The following is a 20,454-nucleotide window of genomic DNA, read 5'->3' as shown; positions in this document are numbered from 1 at the left end:
TCCTTCAAGAATATTTTACCAGTCAATAGCAGTAACTAACTGACACAACAGAGGTATTAATTTACTGTGATTTAATGCAAAGTCGAATAAAAAATCACAACGCATCGATAGTTCTAGCGTCAAACCCCTGAAAAAAATCCAAATCAAAACAGAGTTCCCTGCTGATTCCCACCCGTCATCAAGACATTTCTTTCTGGTCGGCGAGCTGAGGTCAAAGCAGTTGAACAAATGTTTCTTTAAGATTTTCTTTAACTGTATATATAACCATGTATCTACGGAGCCATGCCGCTTCATTTGTGATGTACGTAGAAGTGGGTGACGTGGTTAAAAAAGGGACCTTTTTATGTAAAGCATAGGCCGTGTTGAAAGGGACAATCAGTCATTGTCCGTCTTGCCCTAGAAGACTTAGCTTAAAGGAACACGCCAACTTTTTGGGAAATTAGCTTATTTGCCATCTACCCTGGACTTAGACAAGCAGATACATACCCTTTTCTTCTCTGTGCATGCATTAGGCTTAGGGAACAGCCGCACCGTTAGCCTAGCTTAGCGTCATTCACTGGAAGTAGGTGTGCCAGTGTAGCCTAGTTCCCAACAGTCACGAAATACACTCCGAATACAACTCAAACATTCCTGTAAACATGTTAATTTAGTTTTCTAAGCAGATATATACAGATATTTCTTTTGCCAAACCACTCCGCCCACTTTTGAGGTGATGAAATCACTGTGCCCAGGCAGCAGTGGTTCTGCACAAAAATCCGAATATATATCTGCTTAGAAAACGAATGTAAAAATGTTCTTTTTTATTTCTCCATGTGGTAAATACACCGGTCACAACATGATTACAGGAACGTTTTGAAGTTGTATTTGGAGTGTACTGGACTGTTGCTACACTGGCACACCTACTTTCAGTGAATGACGCTAAGCTAGGCTAACTAGCTAGCTAATTTCCCAAAAAGTTGGCGTGTTCCTTTAATTATGACCTAATTAAGAGACGGGAGCAAATGTGCTTCAAGCATGCAATGCATCGACGCTTGGTCTACGTAGACCGGTATCGTTAGTCTGTAAAGAGATTCTTCGTGTACGCCTAGCGAGCATAGTTCTCGGCACTAAGGCTCCTTGTACTAGACTGAGGTTGAACGTTCCAGCCACTCTGTAAATAATTTTCTAATCGATTCTTTTTCATACATGCGTTTAATACTTCTGTCTCATGTGCCTATGTGCTTAATATAAAGGTGATATGAACTGTTTGAAGAGATTACATTATTAATTTCGTTAAAGGAACATGCCAACATTTTGGGAAATTAGCTTACCGTCTTCTCCAGAGAGAGACAAGAAGATGGATACCAGTTTCCTCTCTGCGTTCAGTAGAAAGCTATCTGGCTGCAAGTTAGCCTAGCTTAGCACAATCATTGTGCTAAGCTAGGCTAACGTGCAGCCAGATAGATACCAGTTCAGTAGAAAGCATTGTCCAACTAACACCTCTCCCGAAGGCTAACCGGCCATGTCCGCTTCCATTCATTGTGCTAAGCTAGGCTAACGTGCAGCCAGATAGATACCATTTCAGTAGAAAGCTATCTTCTTGTCTCTCTTTGGAGAAGACGTTAAGCTAATTTCCCCAAATGTTGGCGTGTTCTTTTAAGTGAAGTTGTAAATGGCAAATATTCGAAGCGGTGTTCACGGCGGTGTGTTAATGTAGTTAATTGTATATATCTCTGGACGAGAAAAAGGATGTTAAACTTCAGCAGATTGTGTCATGAAGGTCCTGTGTCAAAAGTAAGTGAGAAGCTTACTTCCTGTATATAATCACAGTTGTCAAACATCTTAGAGCAAGCAATTATTTTCGCAAAATGGTAGAATGTAAAGCTTAACATGTTGCCATACGAAGTCACTTTTTCCATTAATTTTATTTTTATTATAAATATTACAATCCCATTAAATTGCTCTCTGTAAATGCTTCTTGAATGTCTTACTGGAGAATCGCTGAGCAGCACAGAACAAAAACGACGAACAACTCACAACCTGTGTAAGGAAATGGGTTTATTTTATGATGTTTTGACCATGAAATAAATCTTACAGAAGTATGTACTTACTGATAAGATAAGATTCCTTTATTGATCCCCTTGGGGAAATTCAGATGTAATTTCCCTTGTAAATATGTTTTTTTATTTGATGATTCCATAAACATTTCGGTAAACTTCAAGCCAACCTGACCAGTTCTATAACTTATATGCTATAAAATGTCTCTTTAAAAACTAGTCAAGTTTCTTTCAATACATAACCTCATTCATGTTTCTTAATTTAAGACAAATGGCATAATACACATGTATTTAGTCTCGTACAACAAACTACATTGAATAGAAAATAAAAGAACAAATGAGCGGGAGAAGCGTTATCAACATCAGAGTAATGAGGTGGAATAAACCTGATGGGGGAGGAGGGGAGGGTTCCAGGCAGGTTTATCTTCACGGCTGATAACTGGTAGTATTAAGGTATTAGCTGCTCAGGGTGGATCCCCATGGTCTTGTAGATTTCTTTGAGAATAAGCAGGGCTGTGTCCTCAGATTCCCTGCAAAAAGGAACAGGCCAATATGAACGTCTGCAGCGTTACAATTAAGGCTGAGACCACTTATCGATAATTATCGATAACCGTGAAAACACTAAGTGAGACCACTTATCGATTTTTTTGCATGTGAAAAAAGAAACGTGTGTCGTGGGCCAACTACAGCATCGCAAAAACTACAGTGAGTGCACGTGACACACACACAAACTAACGTTAAATAATTATTTTATTCTTTTTTAAGAAAAAAGTATTTAAAACGTTTTCCTTTTTTTTTTATATTTATCGATTCTTCCAAATGGCATATCGTCTCAGCCTTAGTTACAATCTCCACAGTTGGGTTATTCATCAAGGTGAGCAGGGGAGACTCGAGTGAAGGAAAGTCTAATAGCTCTGCTCCTGAAACACAATAAACTGACTATTAGTTTGGGGAAATTGTAGGCCTTGCCCGTCAGATATTGTTTAGGATAAGTATTTTCTCTGTTTAGGAAATACTGTCTTGGCTACTGGTATATGAATGCCTCCTTCCCCGTACCTCAGTGTTGGCTGTAAGGGCCTAACACTGGTAGTTTAGAGAAACTAGTTGAGCCATTAACCTGCAAAACATTGAATGTACCATTTCTATAAATAACTAGCTGTCCCTCCAAGATACTTTTTTTGTTTTAATTTCCAGATATAAACAGATTTAGCTATTATTACAAGTAAGAAATTTCAACATTTCTGCTCTGAAAGATTTGCAGTTTGTGTGCATTTGCAGGAAAACTCCTACGTCGGCAGAGTGGTGATCTGATGAGTTCACAAGTGCTTGGGTTTGTGAGAAAGAGCTTTACGTACCAGTAGCACAGATGACTCTGAAGGGCGAACAGGTACTCGTTGAAACTCTCGATGGGCTTCTCCTGGAGGACATAGTCGATGCGGTTCCCCCCGTTCAGCATGCCCATCTTCACCTGGGGCTCCTCCTCCCTCGGGAGGTCGGGGCTGTCCGACATCTTGAGTTCTGTGAAGAAGCGGAGGCGACACGTTGTAGCTCTTTTCACTCGTGTTCCTAACACTGATAAGAACATCTGCAGGACCCGAAAGGTTTCATGTGGCTTTGGGCAGGGTTCCCAGAGACATTGCACAATAAAATTCAAGGACTTTTAAGTACTTTTCCAAGCACAATCTTTCATTTGCCATTCACGGATAAACACGTGATTGGCGCCCGACGGTTGAGTGCCATTCACGGATTAACACGTTTCTGGATCGTTATTTCTTTTATTCGCTATTTCCATTGATAATTCATCGGGCAGCCTGTGCAGGCTGTCCTGAATGGGTCTGAGATCGCAAATGTCCAATACCGCCGCCTAACGCCTTGCGGCCGCTATTGCACTCCATTTGAAACGATGTGGCTTGGTGTCTGCGCCGAGCTGCGGCGTGCGGGCGGGGGTCTAACTTTTTTCTATGAAAAAAAACCATTGTAGTCTACAAAAGGCATCGGCAATAATTAAGTCAATCCAAGTGATACTACATAATACTACAACTCCCACAACAATTCGGAAAAGTGCATTACCGGCCAGATCCTGGTAGTGGTGCTGTCTCGAGAATGGAGTACTCCTTGTTTTCAGACCAGATGTTAATTTTTTTCATTTTCATTCAGGCCTACTTTTTCTGTTAGCGTGAAGCTATGCCTTCATCAGATCGCATGGAATACCTTTTGCAACGCCGAATTCAGTATGCAGTAAAGGAATATAGCATCAGCCAATGGACATATCGATCTACCAGATGGCGATCAATAACTGGGAAATCCTTTTTGGGATCCAACCGGCCACAGGTACGAACGATTTCATGCTGATCAGGCCTTGTTAGCATAGCCAACCAGCCGATGAATGAATGAAAACTTTATTAACAGATTGCAGAATGGGTACAATACAGTACGGCTCAATACACACAATTGTTAAGGGGATGCAGACCAGAGAAAGACGTTTGTCTTGTCCCCCATTTTCAATTTAGTGACATTTATGACATACACAACATACATGACATCATGACACATCAGTGTATGATGCTACAATAACGAATGCCGTTATTGGTAATCAATAATCAGAAACAACGTCTCCCCCCCCCCTTTCATGCATTCATGGTGGAACATGATACAGATATATGCATTTTGATTTTAAACCTATTCATCATCACGCTATAAAATGGGAACGTATTGATGAAAAAATTATTTTGGTGGTGATTTTTGGCTGGTGAAAATGCTGAGTGGCTAGTGACTTTGGAAAACCACTAGCCACAGTGGCTAGTGAGCCAAAAAGTTAATGTCAAGCCCTGCTTGCGTTGCTCCGATAATTCTTTCCCCACGATCGGAGTGTGTGTGTGTGGCGTGTTCCGTTGGTTGCGATCAAAGCATCATGCATCCATGATGAAACATAATACCGATAATCTAGCGTTGATTTCAGATTGATTATTGATCCAGGCGAGAAATGGCACGATTTATAGTGAAATGCAGTAAACGCTGTTTGGCAGCGTTTCCTGAGATCACACAGAATTACTCTAAAACTATACTAATTTTTGCATCTTGACCGGAAGAAACTCAATGACAATCGACTATGTTATTAGATCCATAGCTATAATATTTAATATAGTTTTAGCACTACAAACACCGGCATTTATCCCCATTGAACAAAGCACTGGCACACACGGCCCACAGCGACCTCTGGTGAATGGCACTGGATGTGTTAAAAAGGGCATTTAAAGGGATACAATTCACTTTTAAATGCTGTTTTTTATAGAAAGAAAATCAGATCTAATATTTATGGCTTAAAACCCATTTCCGACAAATAGTTACACTTTAAATAAAAAAATATATATTTCTTGATTCAGAACAATTTTATCATGGATGAACAAAACTTTCAATGTGAATGGTTGATTTGAATTTCAAGGACTTTTTAAGCACCTCGTTAAAAAATGGGCTGTTTTCCAGGAATTCCAGGGCTCAACTTTCTTTGGTAAAAAATCAAGCACTTCAAGGACCTTGTGCGAACCCTGTTTGAGTTAATTATCACACTAGGACTTCCAACAATCACCCTCAAAACGCTCATTCCTGACTTTCATGATAATAACATTCCAATAAAGATTATTTTTAGAGCAGCAATTCCCAAGTGGTTTTGCATAAAACTTTTACCTTGGACCAAAGTTACAACTCAATAACATGTTAGATTTACCTCGGGCCACGGAGTTACAACTCAATAACATGTTAGATTTACCTCGGGCCACGGAGTTACAACTCAATAACATGTTAGATTTACCTCGGGCCATGGAGTTACAACTCAATAACATGTTAGATTTACCTCGGGCCACGGAGTTACAACTCAATAACATGTTAGATTTACCTCGGGCCACGGAGTTACAACTCAATAACATGTTAGATTTACCTCGGGCCACGGAGTTACAACTCAATAACATGTTAGATTTACCTCGGGCCACGGAGTTACAACTCAATAACATGTTAGATTTACCTCGGGCCACGGAGTTACAACTCAATAACATGTTAGATTTACCTCGGGCCACGGAGACCAGAAGGAGCCTCTATCCCCAGGGTCCAGGAGTTCAAAACATTGAATCCCTATTGATTAATTGATTGACATTTTTAATTAACAGATTGCAGAATGAGTACAGTACAGCTCAATTCACACAATGTTAACTCACTGGAGGCCAAAACCGAGATAGTCCGGGTTAACTCGCCATGCTTTGGACGCCAAACCAGAGAAAATCCGGGTTTTAATCCATATTTCTTTTATTATCGATATCCATTCATTTTTCATCCATCCAGCCTGACGTTATCATTGGGACTGGGTCTGAGCTCGCAAAGGGCAAACCGCCGCTTATCGTCTCCCGGATAGTATTGCACATCATTGGATTGGATTGGTTGGGACTGTGCAGCAAAGAAATTTGTCCGGTCCAGGTTTTACTTCTCGGGGATGCAGCTAGATACTATTGCATTGACTGTGGGGACTGGGAGCAGCGTGGACCTATGTGTTTTTGGATATAACGTTGAATCAATAAACCCGATCAATATTTGGAATGGCGATCAGGAATTGGATTAATCTTTTTGCATGACATCAGATGTGAGGTAAGGCCTTTATGTTACGAGTCTTGGGGTAATCAGATGTTCCTATCACCTCCATCGGAGCGTGTGTGTGTGTTTCGCGCCGACCAAAGTACGGAGAACCGATTTTTCCGACCCCGCTGCTCTTTGTGCATAAGTACACATATAGCGATAATCTAGCGTTTATTTGAAAACGATTCATAAATCAAGCGACAAATGGCACGATTTCTAAGGAAATACATTTAAGCTCGATTTTCTGGGGTTTATTGAGATGAGACAACGCTCTAGAAATATATTGATATTTATCACGGTATAAAATGGAAATGTATGTATGAAAAAATTATCTGTTTTGTGCATGTTGATCTATTGCTATTATATTTTATATGTTTTATGCACTCGCAAATAAGTCCTTTCCTCCATTGGATACAGTGTTGGCCCAGAAGGGCATCAGCAGAGGTCGCTGTTGGCCCTGAAAGAGTTTTAAGGGGATGCAGACCAGAGAAAGACTTTCGTCTTGTTTACATCAGGGTCCCCCATTTTCAATTCATAATGAGTTGAAATTAATGAATACAAATCTGATCCAATCAGATAGGGATTACAAGTTTTGAACTCCTGGGCCCAGGCCATCAGGATGCTCAATGACAATGACACCTATGTAACAACCCATCATCTACACTCACTGCACACACATCCACATGTACACACTCACTTTAAACAAACACTCACCTTAACACACTTTATATTTATCTATTATTAAAGACATTTGCACTACATTCATACCTCATTTGCACCCTACCCTAAGTTTTGTACCTCATCTCATTTCTGCATTGTACCTCACTGTTACTCATTTTACTCTATTGTATATATGTATATTGACTGAACATTCCTTTACTTACTTCTTAATTACTTTACTTACTTTATTTTTACTGTATGTAGCACACTCGCAGGGGCTCATACAGAAACAAGCATTTCATCATAAACTAGTATTCTGTATTTTGTTGTGACAAATAATAAACAAACTTGAAACTTGTTCTGTCAATTACTATTTTAACTAAATTTAGCAGGGGTTGAATGGTAGTTTATTTTTTTTTTATTTTTTTATATAATTTGAAAAATAATTCAGAACGCAGCGGCCCGCCTGATCTCAAACCTACCGAAGTCAGCCCATGTCACCCCACTTCTTAGGGACCTGCACTGGCTCCCCATTGCCGCACGAATCCGCTTCAAGGCCCTCGACCTGGCATATCGTGCGGCAAAGGGAACGGCTCCCTCCTACTCCCGGTCAATGGTCTCTAACTACACACCCTCAAGACCCCTACGCTCTGCATCTTCTGGCCGCCTCAGACCTACTCCTATCCGAGCTCTGGGAGGGTCATCAAGGAGAAGTCGCCTATTCTCAGTCCTTGCCCCACAATGGTGGAACGAACATCCCAACACAGTTAAGGATAGCCAAAACCCATCCAAACTTTCGCTGTCTAAAGACGCACTTCTTCAATCATTATCTAAAAAGAAATAAAAAATAAGAACTCTAACCCTAACTAACCTACACTGTAGCACTCAACACTTTGATGAACATTGTTACTCAGCTGATAGAGTTGTACCCTTCCTGCTGTCTTGTTGTACAAAACTTGTAAGTCGCTTTGGATAAAAGAGTCAGCTAAATATAATTCAGGGGGGTGGGTTCTCAGTGGGTTATTATAAAAAATGTTCCTCTACTTATGTGAATCTTTATTGTATATTTAAAACGTTTCATAAAAGTGAACTTTATTTTTGAATGTATTTGTACTACAATAAATAAAAAAATAAAAATGTATCACAAAATAATTGACCATATTCACACGACGGCCATTTTGCTCTTATGTCGTGCTCAGCTTGGGTTCCTTTCGCACCTCGAGTGGGAACGGCGTAGGAAAGGAACCCAACCGGAGCATGTGAGATAAGAGCAAGAGATGGCCGTCCACGTGAATAACGGTTAACACCCTCACAGGCCCGCGCTCTGGGGTCAGAGGTTATATACCCACCAGCTGGGAAAGCCGCCTCGTGCACCTGCTGCTGCTTCTCCTCCTCCGCCTTGATCTGATTGGCCACCATGGCGAGCTCCGCCTGCAGCTGTGCGGAGGAGGTGTGAGCGCGTGCGAAGTCGTTGAGCGTCTGCCAGGCGCTCTTCAGAGAGCTGAGGAAGCCGTGCTTCAGGTCCGAGCCCATCCTGCTGAGGCTCTCCTTCAGCTCTGAAACACAGCACAACATTTAACACAGGGTTACTTCCCACAGACATTGCAAAATGAAATTCAAGGACTTTCAAGTACTTTTCCAAGCACTATTTTATTTTAAAAGGGCATTTTTAAAAGGATCCAATTCACTTTTAGATGAGTTCTTTATTGGAAAAAAAATGCTTAATTTTTTTTGACAATTAGTTACACTTTAGATATAAAATGTCATTTCTTGATTCAGAACAATTTGATCATGGGTGAACAAAACTTTCAATGCGAATGGTTGATTTGAATTCCAAGGACTTTTTAAGCACCTTGTTAAAATGTTTGCCGTTTTCAAGGAATTCCAAGCCTAAATTTTTTTTTGTAAAAAATCAAGCACTTTAAGCACTTCAAGGACTTTGTGCGAACCCTGTTAACATTAAAACGGTGAATACTCAGATTATTAAATCCCCCTCATGTTAAAAACACAACGTTGGGCTTTGTTGAAATTGACATGGCCGTATGGGGGCCATTATGGGGCGCTATTATATTTGTAGCGTGTAGTTTCCATAGTATAAATATTTATAGGCGTGTTAGACTTTCTTTTGGCAATGGGATTGGGTTTCTTCACTGATCGCCTTTTAACAGTGCAAAAACAAAAATATCCTAAATTATGTTAAAGAGCCACTAAGACATCATTTGGAATGATGAGTGTAGAATCAACCATGTACAATTGTGCGAAATACACATAATTTAGTGATTGAGGTCTTCATTGTTGGCCAGAAGTAATGAGACTTGATTTATAGTTTTTGAGGGCGACAACACAGGCTCTCACACTCTCACACTCGTAACTGTGTCAGCGTTTGACAGTCATGTGACAGGACGTCCTTTTATTCACTTCTTCTATTTCAAAATAAGTTCCTTTTCCCACACAGTAGACACTAACAACAGCGGAGACGGTTTAAGCAGACATCTTAAAGAAAAGTTTAAAAAAAATCCGTACCGAGATGCAGCCTCTTTCTGCCTTTGTGATGTGGAATCAGAACAGGCTTCAAGTCTAAGTCTGGCATTATCATGGGCTCCATCCGGTATGCGACAGGGTCCAGCTGAAACAATAAAGACAAAGAGAGATTTCCCATCATCGACCCGTTCACCATATGATCCGAGTCACACACCATATGAGTGCTTGAGAAATAATTCACGTAAAAAAAAGAAAAATGTAATTCACGTAAAATAGATTTTTCAATATTTTAAATGTGGTCCGTGTTGCGCAGCCCATATCAGTTGTTGTCGTGACGTGAAGCGGATGCCTGTGGACCGTGACGGAGTGACTGACTGAGTGAATGACTGAGTGAGGTGGTGGTAGTTTATAGAGGTTTTGGAACACCAAACTAAAACCTAGTAGTTCGGATTATCATATGAAATAAACATAAATGTTCAACAATTTGTGAGAATACTTTTCGTAGATCTCACACAAAGCCAAAAAGAAAAAGGATATAATCCAAACAAGTAAATCTTTGTAGGGAGTCGAGGGCATCTGTAGCCTTATTGTTACAAAGGGTCAGATTAAACCGAATATATGTATTTATTGATTGATATATATTGCATAATATTTGTATATTGTTTGATATCCCTTGTGTATTCTTTGTACATATACACGGAATATCCCTTTAACCTAGTACAGACCATAATATTTCGTTCTCTTATTGGATAGCGTTCCACCAGCGCCATTGCCATACCCCCAGAGTCGAGTTCAAAGCCACCGTCAAGGCTTGTCTCAACATGCCCGGTTCTGCCCAAGACTACGAGACAGGAATAAGGCTGGTACTAGTTTATTCGCCTAACATATAAATATGGCGCAGGTGAATACAGAAGTAGTTCGAGTTACCCAAGTGAAGCCTCACCCACGATACGACGTGCGGTGAAATGGGCCCGTTTTTGCCCCAAAATAGAGTCTTGTCTTATCCTAATACGTTTGTTCAACGTATCGTTCGCTCCTTACTAGTAAAGCCTTCATCATGAGTCAACGACCAAGTGAAGTGAGCAACCGTGCGTCTAAATAGAGCACTTATAGCCGCGTGCGAATAGGATAGTAAAGTGTCAGAGCTTAGTGGAATAACGTCAAGTTCAACCTAGTTAATGTGAAGTACCGCGCACCGGAGAATCTACACCGGTGAATGCAGAGCCCCTTTCTGGCTGGATTATTATTATTATTGCTTTGGACCAGGCTGTTGGAGCGGAGAAGAATCGTCTACACCCACTACTGTGGGATTTACCCGTGACGTGAGGAACATCACTCGAGCCCGTCTCTATTGGAGAGGCTGGCCGGCTTTCACCTGTGCTGCACGCATACTGGGATTACAGCTGCTGCCTTCGTCTGCCGATCAGGGAGTAATATACCGCCTCCCATAGCAGGAGCTTATTGAGTCCCCGTTGATCCAGACTTTGCATTCGAACATTTCCTCCCCCTGCTGGCTTACAACCGGTGGGAACCCCCTACCAGAATATCCCGCTGCCTCCCCAGAGTACCATAGATATAATTCCTAATAATCAGGTTGTATTATTATCTCCTGCGTAATATGAGAATGGACATTCGTTATTGATTTGCCTACGCACATTCCTTTGCCTTATAAGCGCATTGAACGTAAAGTATATTATGTATTCTTGCTGCTAATAAATACTTAAACTCAGATTTGTGTGGAAACCGTATCATTGTGGAGGTGTTCTCATCATATACTTGTGTACTGTATGGCCAGTAGTAATGTACATAAGACGGTAGTGGTTTAATGATACCATACTTATTAATACAGTCAGGGAATTGTACCCCTCAGTTACACTTATCATCAGTATTTCTAAACGTTTGGGTAATTCTCTCAGGATAAGACATGATGGTAAACATTGAGTCATTCTCTCAGGACAGACATGATGGTAAACATTGAGTCATTCTCTCAGGACAGACACGTAAGGAGAGTTTGTCTACCGGATGGTAGATGTTGAAGAATCTCTTGCAGGTGGGCAGCTGGTAGGTCTCGTCGATCTTCTCCAGCCCCCGCACCGTCAGGAACATGCCGATGGGGGAACCCAGGGCGAAGAAAGTGACCGGCTCAAAGTCCAGAGCGTGATAGACCACTGACACCTGGAGAATATTAATACAGAGTTATTATGATTTCAGGCTCAAAGTCCAGAGCGTGGTAGACCACTGATACCTGGAGAATATTAATACAGAGTTATTATGATTTCAGGGTCAAAGTCCAGAGCGTGGTAGACCACTGACACCTGGAGAATATCAATACAGAGTTATTATGATTTCAGGGTCAAAGTCCAGAGCGTGGTAGACCACTGACACCTGGAGAATATCAATACAGAGTTATTATGATTCCAGGGTCAAAGTCCAGAGCGTGGTAGACCACTGACACCTGGAGAATATCAATACAGAGTTATTATGATTTCAGGGTCAAAGTCCAGAGCGTGGTAGACCACTGACACCTGGAGAATATTAATACAGAGTTATTATGATTTCAGGCTCAAAGTCCAGAGCGTGGTAGACCACTGACACCTGGAGAATATCAATACAGAGTTATTATGATTTCAGGGTCAAAGTCCAGAGCGTGGTAGACCACTGACACCTGGAGAATATTAATACAGAGTTATTATGATTTCAGGCTCAAAGTCCAGAGCGTGGTAGACCACTGACACCTGGAGAATATCAATACAGAGTTATTATGATTTCAGGGTCAAAGTCCAGAGCGTGGTAGACCACTGACACCTGGAGAATATCAATACAGAGTTATTATGATTTCAGGGTCCGAATCTGGGGTCTCTTTATCGCCAATAACATATAATCTACAAGGAATTTGTCTGGGTTTCAAAAACAAATGTACCCAGCATAGCGTTCAGCAGTGTAACAGTTAATTTCTCTCAATACACTACACTGTAGTTGCCGGTAAACATTTTCTTTATTTTTTTTTAATGGTTTATTTTTTGGCGTTTTATCGCTTTATTTCTATTGGGCAGTCCAGTAGAGAGAGACAGAGGAGGAATGGGAGACAGAGTGGGGGGAAGACATTCGGCAAATAACGAAGGGTTCGGGAATCGAACCCGGGTCGGCCGTGTCGCGGCTGAGCGTGCTATGTGGTTCGCCACTGGGGCGCCCGAGACATAACATTATTTAATGACTGATATTAACTGACCGATATTGATTGATTGATTGATTGAAAACTTTATTAACAGATTGCAGAATGGGTACAATACAGTACAGCTCAATACACACAATTGTTAAGGGGATGCAGACCAGAGAAAGACTTTCGTCTTGTTTACATCAGGGTCCCCCATTTTCAATTCATCAGGACATATATGACATACATGACATACAGATAGTCAGTACTGCTACATCTATACATTTATGACATACCAGATTTGCAAATACAGTACTGTTTGTGATACAGAAGGAGTCAGGAAAAGGGAGTATATACATTTGACGTAGAAACTGTACATTGGAGGAGGTTGGGTGGGGGGGGTTGGGTACACTGGGATATTGACAACCATACTGGGTAATCTACATTGGAGGTGGTTGGGGGGGGGGGTACACTGTATAAACAAGCAAAACTGTACATTGAGGGGGGGGGGGGGGGGGGGAGACACTGTACAAACAAAATTGTACATTGGACTATTGACAAAACCATACTAGGTAAATGACTGTACATTGGAGGGGGTTGGGTTAGGATATTTACAGGGGCCAGTGTTGAATTGCAGTCTCCCGTAGGTGTCCCTTGAGAGAGGTTTTGAAAGTGGGTAGTGATCCACATTCCTTTACAGCTTTGGGTAGGGCGTTCCACATTGATGTGGCATAATTGCGAAACGTGTTTAGTCCCTTATTTGAGCCGAATCTGGGTTTAACATGATTTGTGGAGCTCCCTCTGGTGTTGTGATCGTGGTATTCACTGACCTTTGGGAAGTATTTTGACATGTACATGGGTACCTTGGTCGTGTAGTGTATCTTGTAGACCAGGCCCATTGCAAGTTGCTGTACTCTGTCGTCTACTCTAAGCCATCCTAGGTTGTCAAAGTGGGCAGGGGTGAGGTGGGTTCTAGGAGTAAGGTCAAGCAGTAGTCTGACCAGTTTGTTTTGAGATGTTTGTAATTTTGTTTTTAGCGCCTTTGAGGTGCTTTGGTACCATGAGGGGCAAGCATAGTCGTAGTACCCCTGAATGAGTGCTCCTGCCAGTCTTCAGGGTATTCTTGTTTACCAGAGAGGAGATCCGGTACAAGAATCGAGTTCGTTGGTTGACTTTTTTTATTACATTGGATGCCATTTTGTCACAGGAGAGATTAGCCTCTAGGATGGAACCCAGGTAGGTAATTTCATCTTTCCTTGTGACAATATTGTCACCCACTGTAACTGAGAAGCCGTCGGTCTTGCTGAGTTTGTTATTTGAACCGAAGAGAATGGACTCTGTTTTGCCCATGTGTAATGATAGTTTGTTATCAGCGAGCCATATGCAGATTCTGCCTAGTTCCGAGCTGAGGGTTTTTTTCAACCTGTAACTTGTTCTTGTCAGAGACCAGCAGGGCTGAGTCGTCCGCAAACAGGAACAAGTTGCAGTCACAAGCTGACGACATGTCATTTGCATAAATTAGGAACAGTAGCGGTCCTAGTATGCTTCCTTGTGGAACACCACAGCTCACTGTGAGGGGGGGGGATAGGGTACCGTTTACCTCCACCATCTGTTCCCTCCCCTCAAGGTAGGATTGCATCCAGCTCACTGATAGACTATCAAAACCAATTGCTTTTAGCTTGTCAATCAGAATGGAGTGATTGACCGTGTCAAAGGCCTTTTGTAGGTCCAGCATGACCATGCCGCAGTATTTGCCTGCGTCCACCTCTTGTTTGATGTGGTCATTCAAATAGAGAAGGCATGTGTCAGTGGAGTGGGATGTTCTGAAGCCAGATTGGAATTCGTAGATTAGATTTTTTTCCGCTAGGTACTTTTCGACCTGTTCGTAGACTATTTTTTCCATGACTTTCGAGATGGAGGTGAGAATAGAAACAGGGCGGTAGTTGCCTGGGTCTAATTTGCTGCCCTTTTTGTGCAGAGAGGTCACCCTCGCAATTTTGAAGTCCTTGGGGACGTGTCCCTGTTTTATGGAGAGGTTTATTATGTGTGTGATGATTGGGGTGATGGCGGCTGCTGAGTCTCTGAGGAATTTGGAAGGGATGTTGTCGTGGCCAGTGGCCTTGTTAGGTTGGAGGGCGCTCAGTTTATTGAGTACCTCATCTGTTGTTACCATTTCCAGCTTGAAGTCGTCCTTGCGGACCCCTAGGTTTTTGTAGTAAGCTACTATGTGTTCTACCCCATAAAGCCCTGAGTGGGAGGGTAGTTTGTTTACCAGTGTTGTGGCTATGTTTGTGAAGAAAATGTTTAAGTAATTGGCTACATCCAGCTTGTCTGTGATGAGCGTGTTGTCCGTTTTTATGTTTATGTTTGAGAATCTGGTTTTAAGTTTTTTACTGCATCCTAGTTGATTATTGAGTAATTTCCAAAGTTCACGTGGTTTGTTTTTGTTTTCCTCAGTTTTGTCATTGATGAAATTCTTTTTTGCAGTTTTGATCATGGAGTTTACGTCGTTTCTTAGTCTGTTTCTTTCTAGTTTGAGTTCAGTCACGTGGGCTTGGAGTTCACTGCTCGTGCTTTTAGTAAGCTTTGACTGACTTTTACGAAACTCAGAGCATTTTTTGTCTCTGGTTTTCATAGCGGCCAGTATTTCGGAGTGCATCCACGGCTCGGCTCACCCTGGTGGTTCTTAGGGGGGCCATGTCGTTTAGTATTGTTGAGAATTTGGTTTTGAAACCAAGCCATGTTTCTTCAACCAGTGTACCATTGAGTTCATCTGACCAGTCCAGACTCTCCAGTTCAAGGTTGAAGGCCTCGCTAGAGTAGGTTTTGAGGTCTCTAGATGTGACTGTTTTGTGGCAGCCAGCCTTTTGTTTTAGTTTTTTCAACTGACTAAGCGGCTGAGAGGGGGCTTCCCTGTTAGGTTTACCTGTCCAGTGCCGACTTCAAAGTAGTTGTAATCAACAACGTGGATGGAGGAGACCGTTCTGCCCACAGGGAGCTTGTTGATACTGGGGACTGGCTGTGTGGCTTGTGGTGCCACCTCCTGGATGACCTCCTTCACCTGGGCTGCTTTCTGCTCTTGGGCGGCCTGATGTAAAGCCTGCCGACAGGGGTGAGAAAGAACTTGAATTTCAGTGATGATGAAAGATGGAAGTGTTGCAGTGATTTGACTGGTGCCAGCGATGGACCTATCTCGTTTCATTTTCGTTTCATTTTCATTTGCGTTTCGCCGCGACGTCGCAGCCTCGAGTCACACTTTCGTTTTTGTCACCCGAGCACACTGATGTAGTACACTGCCAAAGCAGTAGGTGGCGAACATGAAGGCAATTTCAACCAATCATAACTTGAATGTGCCAATACACTTCCTGGAAGCTCCAGCAAAGAAAATGTCAACAAGGCAGGCGCCTATGCCGCGCCACCATCTTGCCTATTTACTCAATGCAGCAATTCTTTTTCAGCAAAGCCTAATAAAAGTGCAATAAACAAAACGGATACATTCACTGTGTGTTCTGCCTGTCATTTGTTGATGAAACAAAACTAACATCAACACAAGTGACCACCAAGAGCGGATAGTTTAGTCTAAAAAAAGATCGGTAGCATTGTTAGCTGCATGCTAACGTCAATGGAATTTGCCATTATAACAGTATAGCATTGTGGCTAGAAGCTAACGTTAGCTCACGCTACTTAGCCAGCACCAAACTGATGATATCGGGAGCTATCAATAGTTAGATAACATTAGAGACAACGCTGTGTGTATTAAACAAAGGTGAATAGATGACTGGGCCTTTTTGTTTAATGTTTGTTAAGTTGAAAGAGGAGCTTTGAGCTAACAGGGTCTGATAGCTAATGCTAGCTCATGTTAGCCAGTGGTAATGCTAGCAGAATGAATGGATGTAAACTTTATTTAACATATTGCATAATGGGTACAATACAATACGGCTCAATACAAACAATTGTTAAGGGAATGCAGACTGTTGTAGCTTGGACTGGGGTCCTTATAACAATAACTTGACAACACATGGTAGCTGCAGCTATTTGGGACACCGGGACACGGAGCTGGGAGCTGAGCTCCCGGAGCTCTGTCCCAAACACACACACACACCCACACACACAAACTCTGTTGTGTGGTATCTACTGCGCATGGGCGTTTTCGCAACAACGGCTCCGTGCAGACTACACGGCTGTTGTCGGCGCGTTTTTTAGGGTTTCTCCAAAACGCAAACACAATTTAGCGTTTCAGCCGTATCCACAAAAAAACGCCAAAAAACGCATTTCTGTGTAATAGGGACATGAAACGTATTCAAAAACCTATAAAAACGAGCCACAAAAACACTAGTCTAACCATGGCCTAATCATTTGGAGCTGTCTCTAATGGAACCATCTCTAATGGAGCTATCTCTAATAAGGATAAGGATAAGGATGCACTTTATTGATCCCCTTGGGGAAATTCGGTTAATACACATACAGCCATGGAGCTGTCTCGAATGGGCCTATCTCTAATGGAGCTATCTCTAATAGACCCATCTTCCCGCATTTCATTGTATACTTGTATGCTGTGACAATTAAAACTCTTGACTTGATCTCTAATGGCTATTCTCGAACTTCCCACCACAGTCAGGACAGCTGAAACCCGCCCAATGTTCTGCCGTCAGCTAAAAATAAACGTCTTCAATCAATATCTGATATGAAGAAAGAAAACAATCTGCATACTGTCTTCTACTAGTATGCACTTTGCTACTACGTAATCTACTATGCCTATACTACTACTAGTTAGGGAATTTTAGCAAGATGTTTGGACAATCTGTGAAACTTTCTTCACCAAAGTGTTCCTATAGGTGTCTACTAAATTTATTCAAACCCAAATCCCTGGGGAAAATTCTGGAGAGCCAATCAAAGTTAAGGAGCCCAGGGGGCTTGGGCGAAAAATATATAAAAAAAATAAAATCAAATATTAACGTGTTATAGAATATAATACTTGTTATTAATTATATAATTAATAATTATCAGTCTGCAAGCCTTGCAGGTGTTCAAGAGACAGGATGTGACTGAAGGCTCACCAGTTTATTCAGTCGTTCTTTGACAAACTTGGCGATCTTTTTCCTGGGCCCCAGTGGAATCCCCATCTCTTTCAGGTCCTCAATGGTGCACATGAGCTGAAAGAATGCAAGGAAATAAAAAGGGACAAAATTAATAGACGTCCACAAAATGTTGCTAGCAAGCGTTTAGTGATTTGCACATATTAATACAACAATGTCTCCCAAGGATGCTCCTGTGAAGTTTAGGTAACACGACAAGAAATAAGAATTATTAGTATATCTTTTTTTCTATTCTTACAAAAGATTCCATGTCAATCTTCTCCTCATCAAAGACACTCTTGTACTCAGACAGGCCCAGGGGTTCCAGCATAGTGGAAAGATCCTCAAACTCCTCCCCCTCCTCTTTAGGCTCCTCCTCCACAGCAGGTGGGGGGACGGCAACGGGAGCGGCCGCCTGATTGAAGGATGAAGCGAGGATGACGTTACACATTACACACAGTAAGCCAAATAACTTTAAAATATACTTTATACAATAAATATATATCATCTGAATTCTATCTTCTGGATTTTTGTCCATAAGCTAGCGTCAACATGAATGACTGACATTCCATTCTGACTGCTCGTCATTAGCGATCACCAAAATGTATTACGGGCCAAACGCACCGGACGTGGGCGTGAGACAGGCGAGCGATCAGCGCTTCACTTTCGCTCCCATGTTAACGGGCGTCGCTGTTCACACCGGCCGCGAGCGGGCTTTACCCTTAAAGCTTTTTTAAATCTCCCCTGAGAAGTACACAACTTCAACCCGTCACTAAGGCTATTCCATAATTTAACTCCCAAAATGTAAACACATCTAGTAAAATTTAAACACACATATCTGTATTATTACCACACATATAGATGTTGTTCAACCAGCTAATGTGTCTGTATCTTTCCCAATACAAATAAACCATACTATACTTTTGCAGGAGTACAGTCACACTGATTTCACCATTCTAAAATGTATTCTAACATTCTAATTAGGGATGTCCCGTTCAGAAGATCTTTTTATTTTTTTTTGCTATTTTTTTTAATTCAACAAACATGACCATGTTCACGTCTTAAACTCATACTGAGGCCTTAGTTTTGGTTTTAAATTGCATATCATCATTCATTTATTTATTGTCACACAGAGCAGAAGAATTTTGCCAAAACAAATGCATTTCCTTTGATTTAATTATACATCAAATGATTTATGTCAAGGATGAGGGACATCCACTAGTTGCAGAACTTGCAGTCACCTGATTTTTACAGACGATGGCGCCATTGCTCTCATGAAGCAGCAGGTTGGAGGCAGAGTTTTTAGATTACTCCGGTTGCAATGCCTCGCTTGAATGAAGTTAACTTTTCACCTGGATAACGTCAACATTCAGGGTGAATGTAATGTGAGCCACCGGCACTCGAGCCACCTCGAGCCCCTCGAGGGACTATTGAGGCAACAGTCTCGCTTCGCCTGTTTCTGACAAAAATTTGTCAAATCGGTTACTAATGGCAAGGCGCTCGCCACTAACGCAGGAGATGCTGGGTTCGAGCCCAGCTCTTGGCGTTGCTACTGGCTTGGCTGGTCGTTCATACTAACACAATTGGCAGTGTTAGGGGTGGGAAAGCCAGTGGGTGGGGAATGGGGATTGGACGTTGTGTACAGCGACTCCTACAGGTCGGTTGGTGCGCCTGTACAGCAGAATCAAGAAGTATCGGGGGCAGCGTGAGCCTCTCACGTGTTACTCCTTGCCACTGAGAGATTGCGCTGTTCAGGTGAAAAGATGCGACAGCTGCCTCCTCGTGTACCGGAGGAGACGCCTAAATTCTTATCCTAACCCATGTTTGCATGTTTGCGATCCGATTGGCCACTGACGTTTCTGGTCATGTGACATGTGCACCAATCGTCTGACGGCAAGTTCTTTCGACGGTTAAGCTTAGGCACTCTTTCGAAGTTGGTTAAGGTTAGAGTTTGTCTTAGAGCAGGGGTCTCAAACTCGCGGCCCGCGGGCCAATTGCGGCCCGAGGGATGATATTTTGCGGCCCCCTACTTGACATCAAAGTGTAGTGTTAATGCGGCCCGCTCGCTACTGTTTGCCGAGACGTCACTTGTAGGCTACCATAGCGCAGGCTCATGACAGCAACGTTATGTTAGTGACTTGGTTGAAACGTGATTCCGGAGTGATATCAAGTAAAGTGGAAGGCAAATGCATCCTCGCTATCTCCTCTGACTGCGAGCAGTGCTCTGCATAAGCGGCTGGCTGCACTGCCACTGTCTGTGTCTGTGTACGGGTCTGGTCCAATCACATTCAGCATCCCGTCAGCATTCCCCCCCCTCACCCACAGTCTGCGAATCAGATGCAGAGTAGGGGAGTAGGGCGGGTCTTCACGGAATGCAAGTCGTCTCTCTCTTTCAGTCCGAGTCAGTTGACAGCGCATCTACAGTAAA

The 20,454-nt window shown here is 42.2% G+C and overlaps 1 protein-coding gene across 1 annotated transcript in view; it reads right to left on the bottom strand.

Annotated features, from left to right (window-relative positions):
* Positions 1 to 100: 100 nt before the first annotated feature.
* sec23ip (SEC23 interacting protein) overlaps positions 101 to 20,454 on the bottom strand; it is a 41,344-nt gene continuing 20,990 nt past the window's right edge. The window contains exons 11-18 of the mRNA XM_084321791.1: positions 18,286 to 18,441; positions 18,009 to 18,104; positions 15,878 to 16,051; positions 11,817 to 11,972; positions 9,840 to 9,942; positions 8,666 to 8,872; positions 3,392 to 3,554; positions 101 to 2,566 (exon numbers count right to left, since the gene is read on the bottom strand). Of these exons, the coding sequence (XP_084177917.1) occupies positions 2,485 to 2,566; positions 3,392 to 3,554; positions 8,666 to 8,872; positions 9,840 to 9,942; positions 11,817 to 11,972; positions 15,878 to 16,051; positions 18,009 to 18,104; positions 18,286 to 18,441 (1,137 nt within the window). The 3' untranslated portion in view covers positions 101 to 2,484. The remainder of the gene's footprint in view (positions 2,567 to 3,391; positions 3,555 to 8,665; positions 8,873 to 9,839; positions 9,943 to 11,816; positions 11,973 to 15,877; positions 16,052 to 18,008; positions 18,105 to 18,285; positions 18,442 to 20,454) is intronic.

This window comes from Notolepis coatsorum, assembly GCF_963971535.1.
Source record: "Notolepis coatsorum genome assembly, chromosome: 9".
NCBI classification, from domain to species: Eukaryota; Metazoa; Chordata; class Actinopteri; order Aulopiformes; family Paralepididae; genus Notolepis; species Notolepis coatsorum.
The sequence above is the reverse complement of the archived record's forward strand: the minus strand, read 5'-3'. Positions and strand labels throughout refer to the sequence as shown.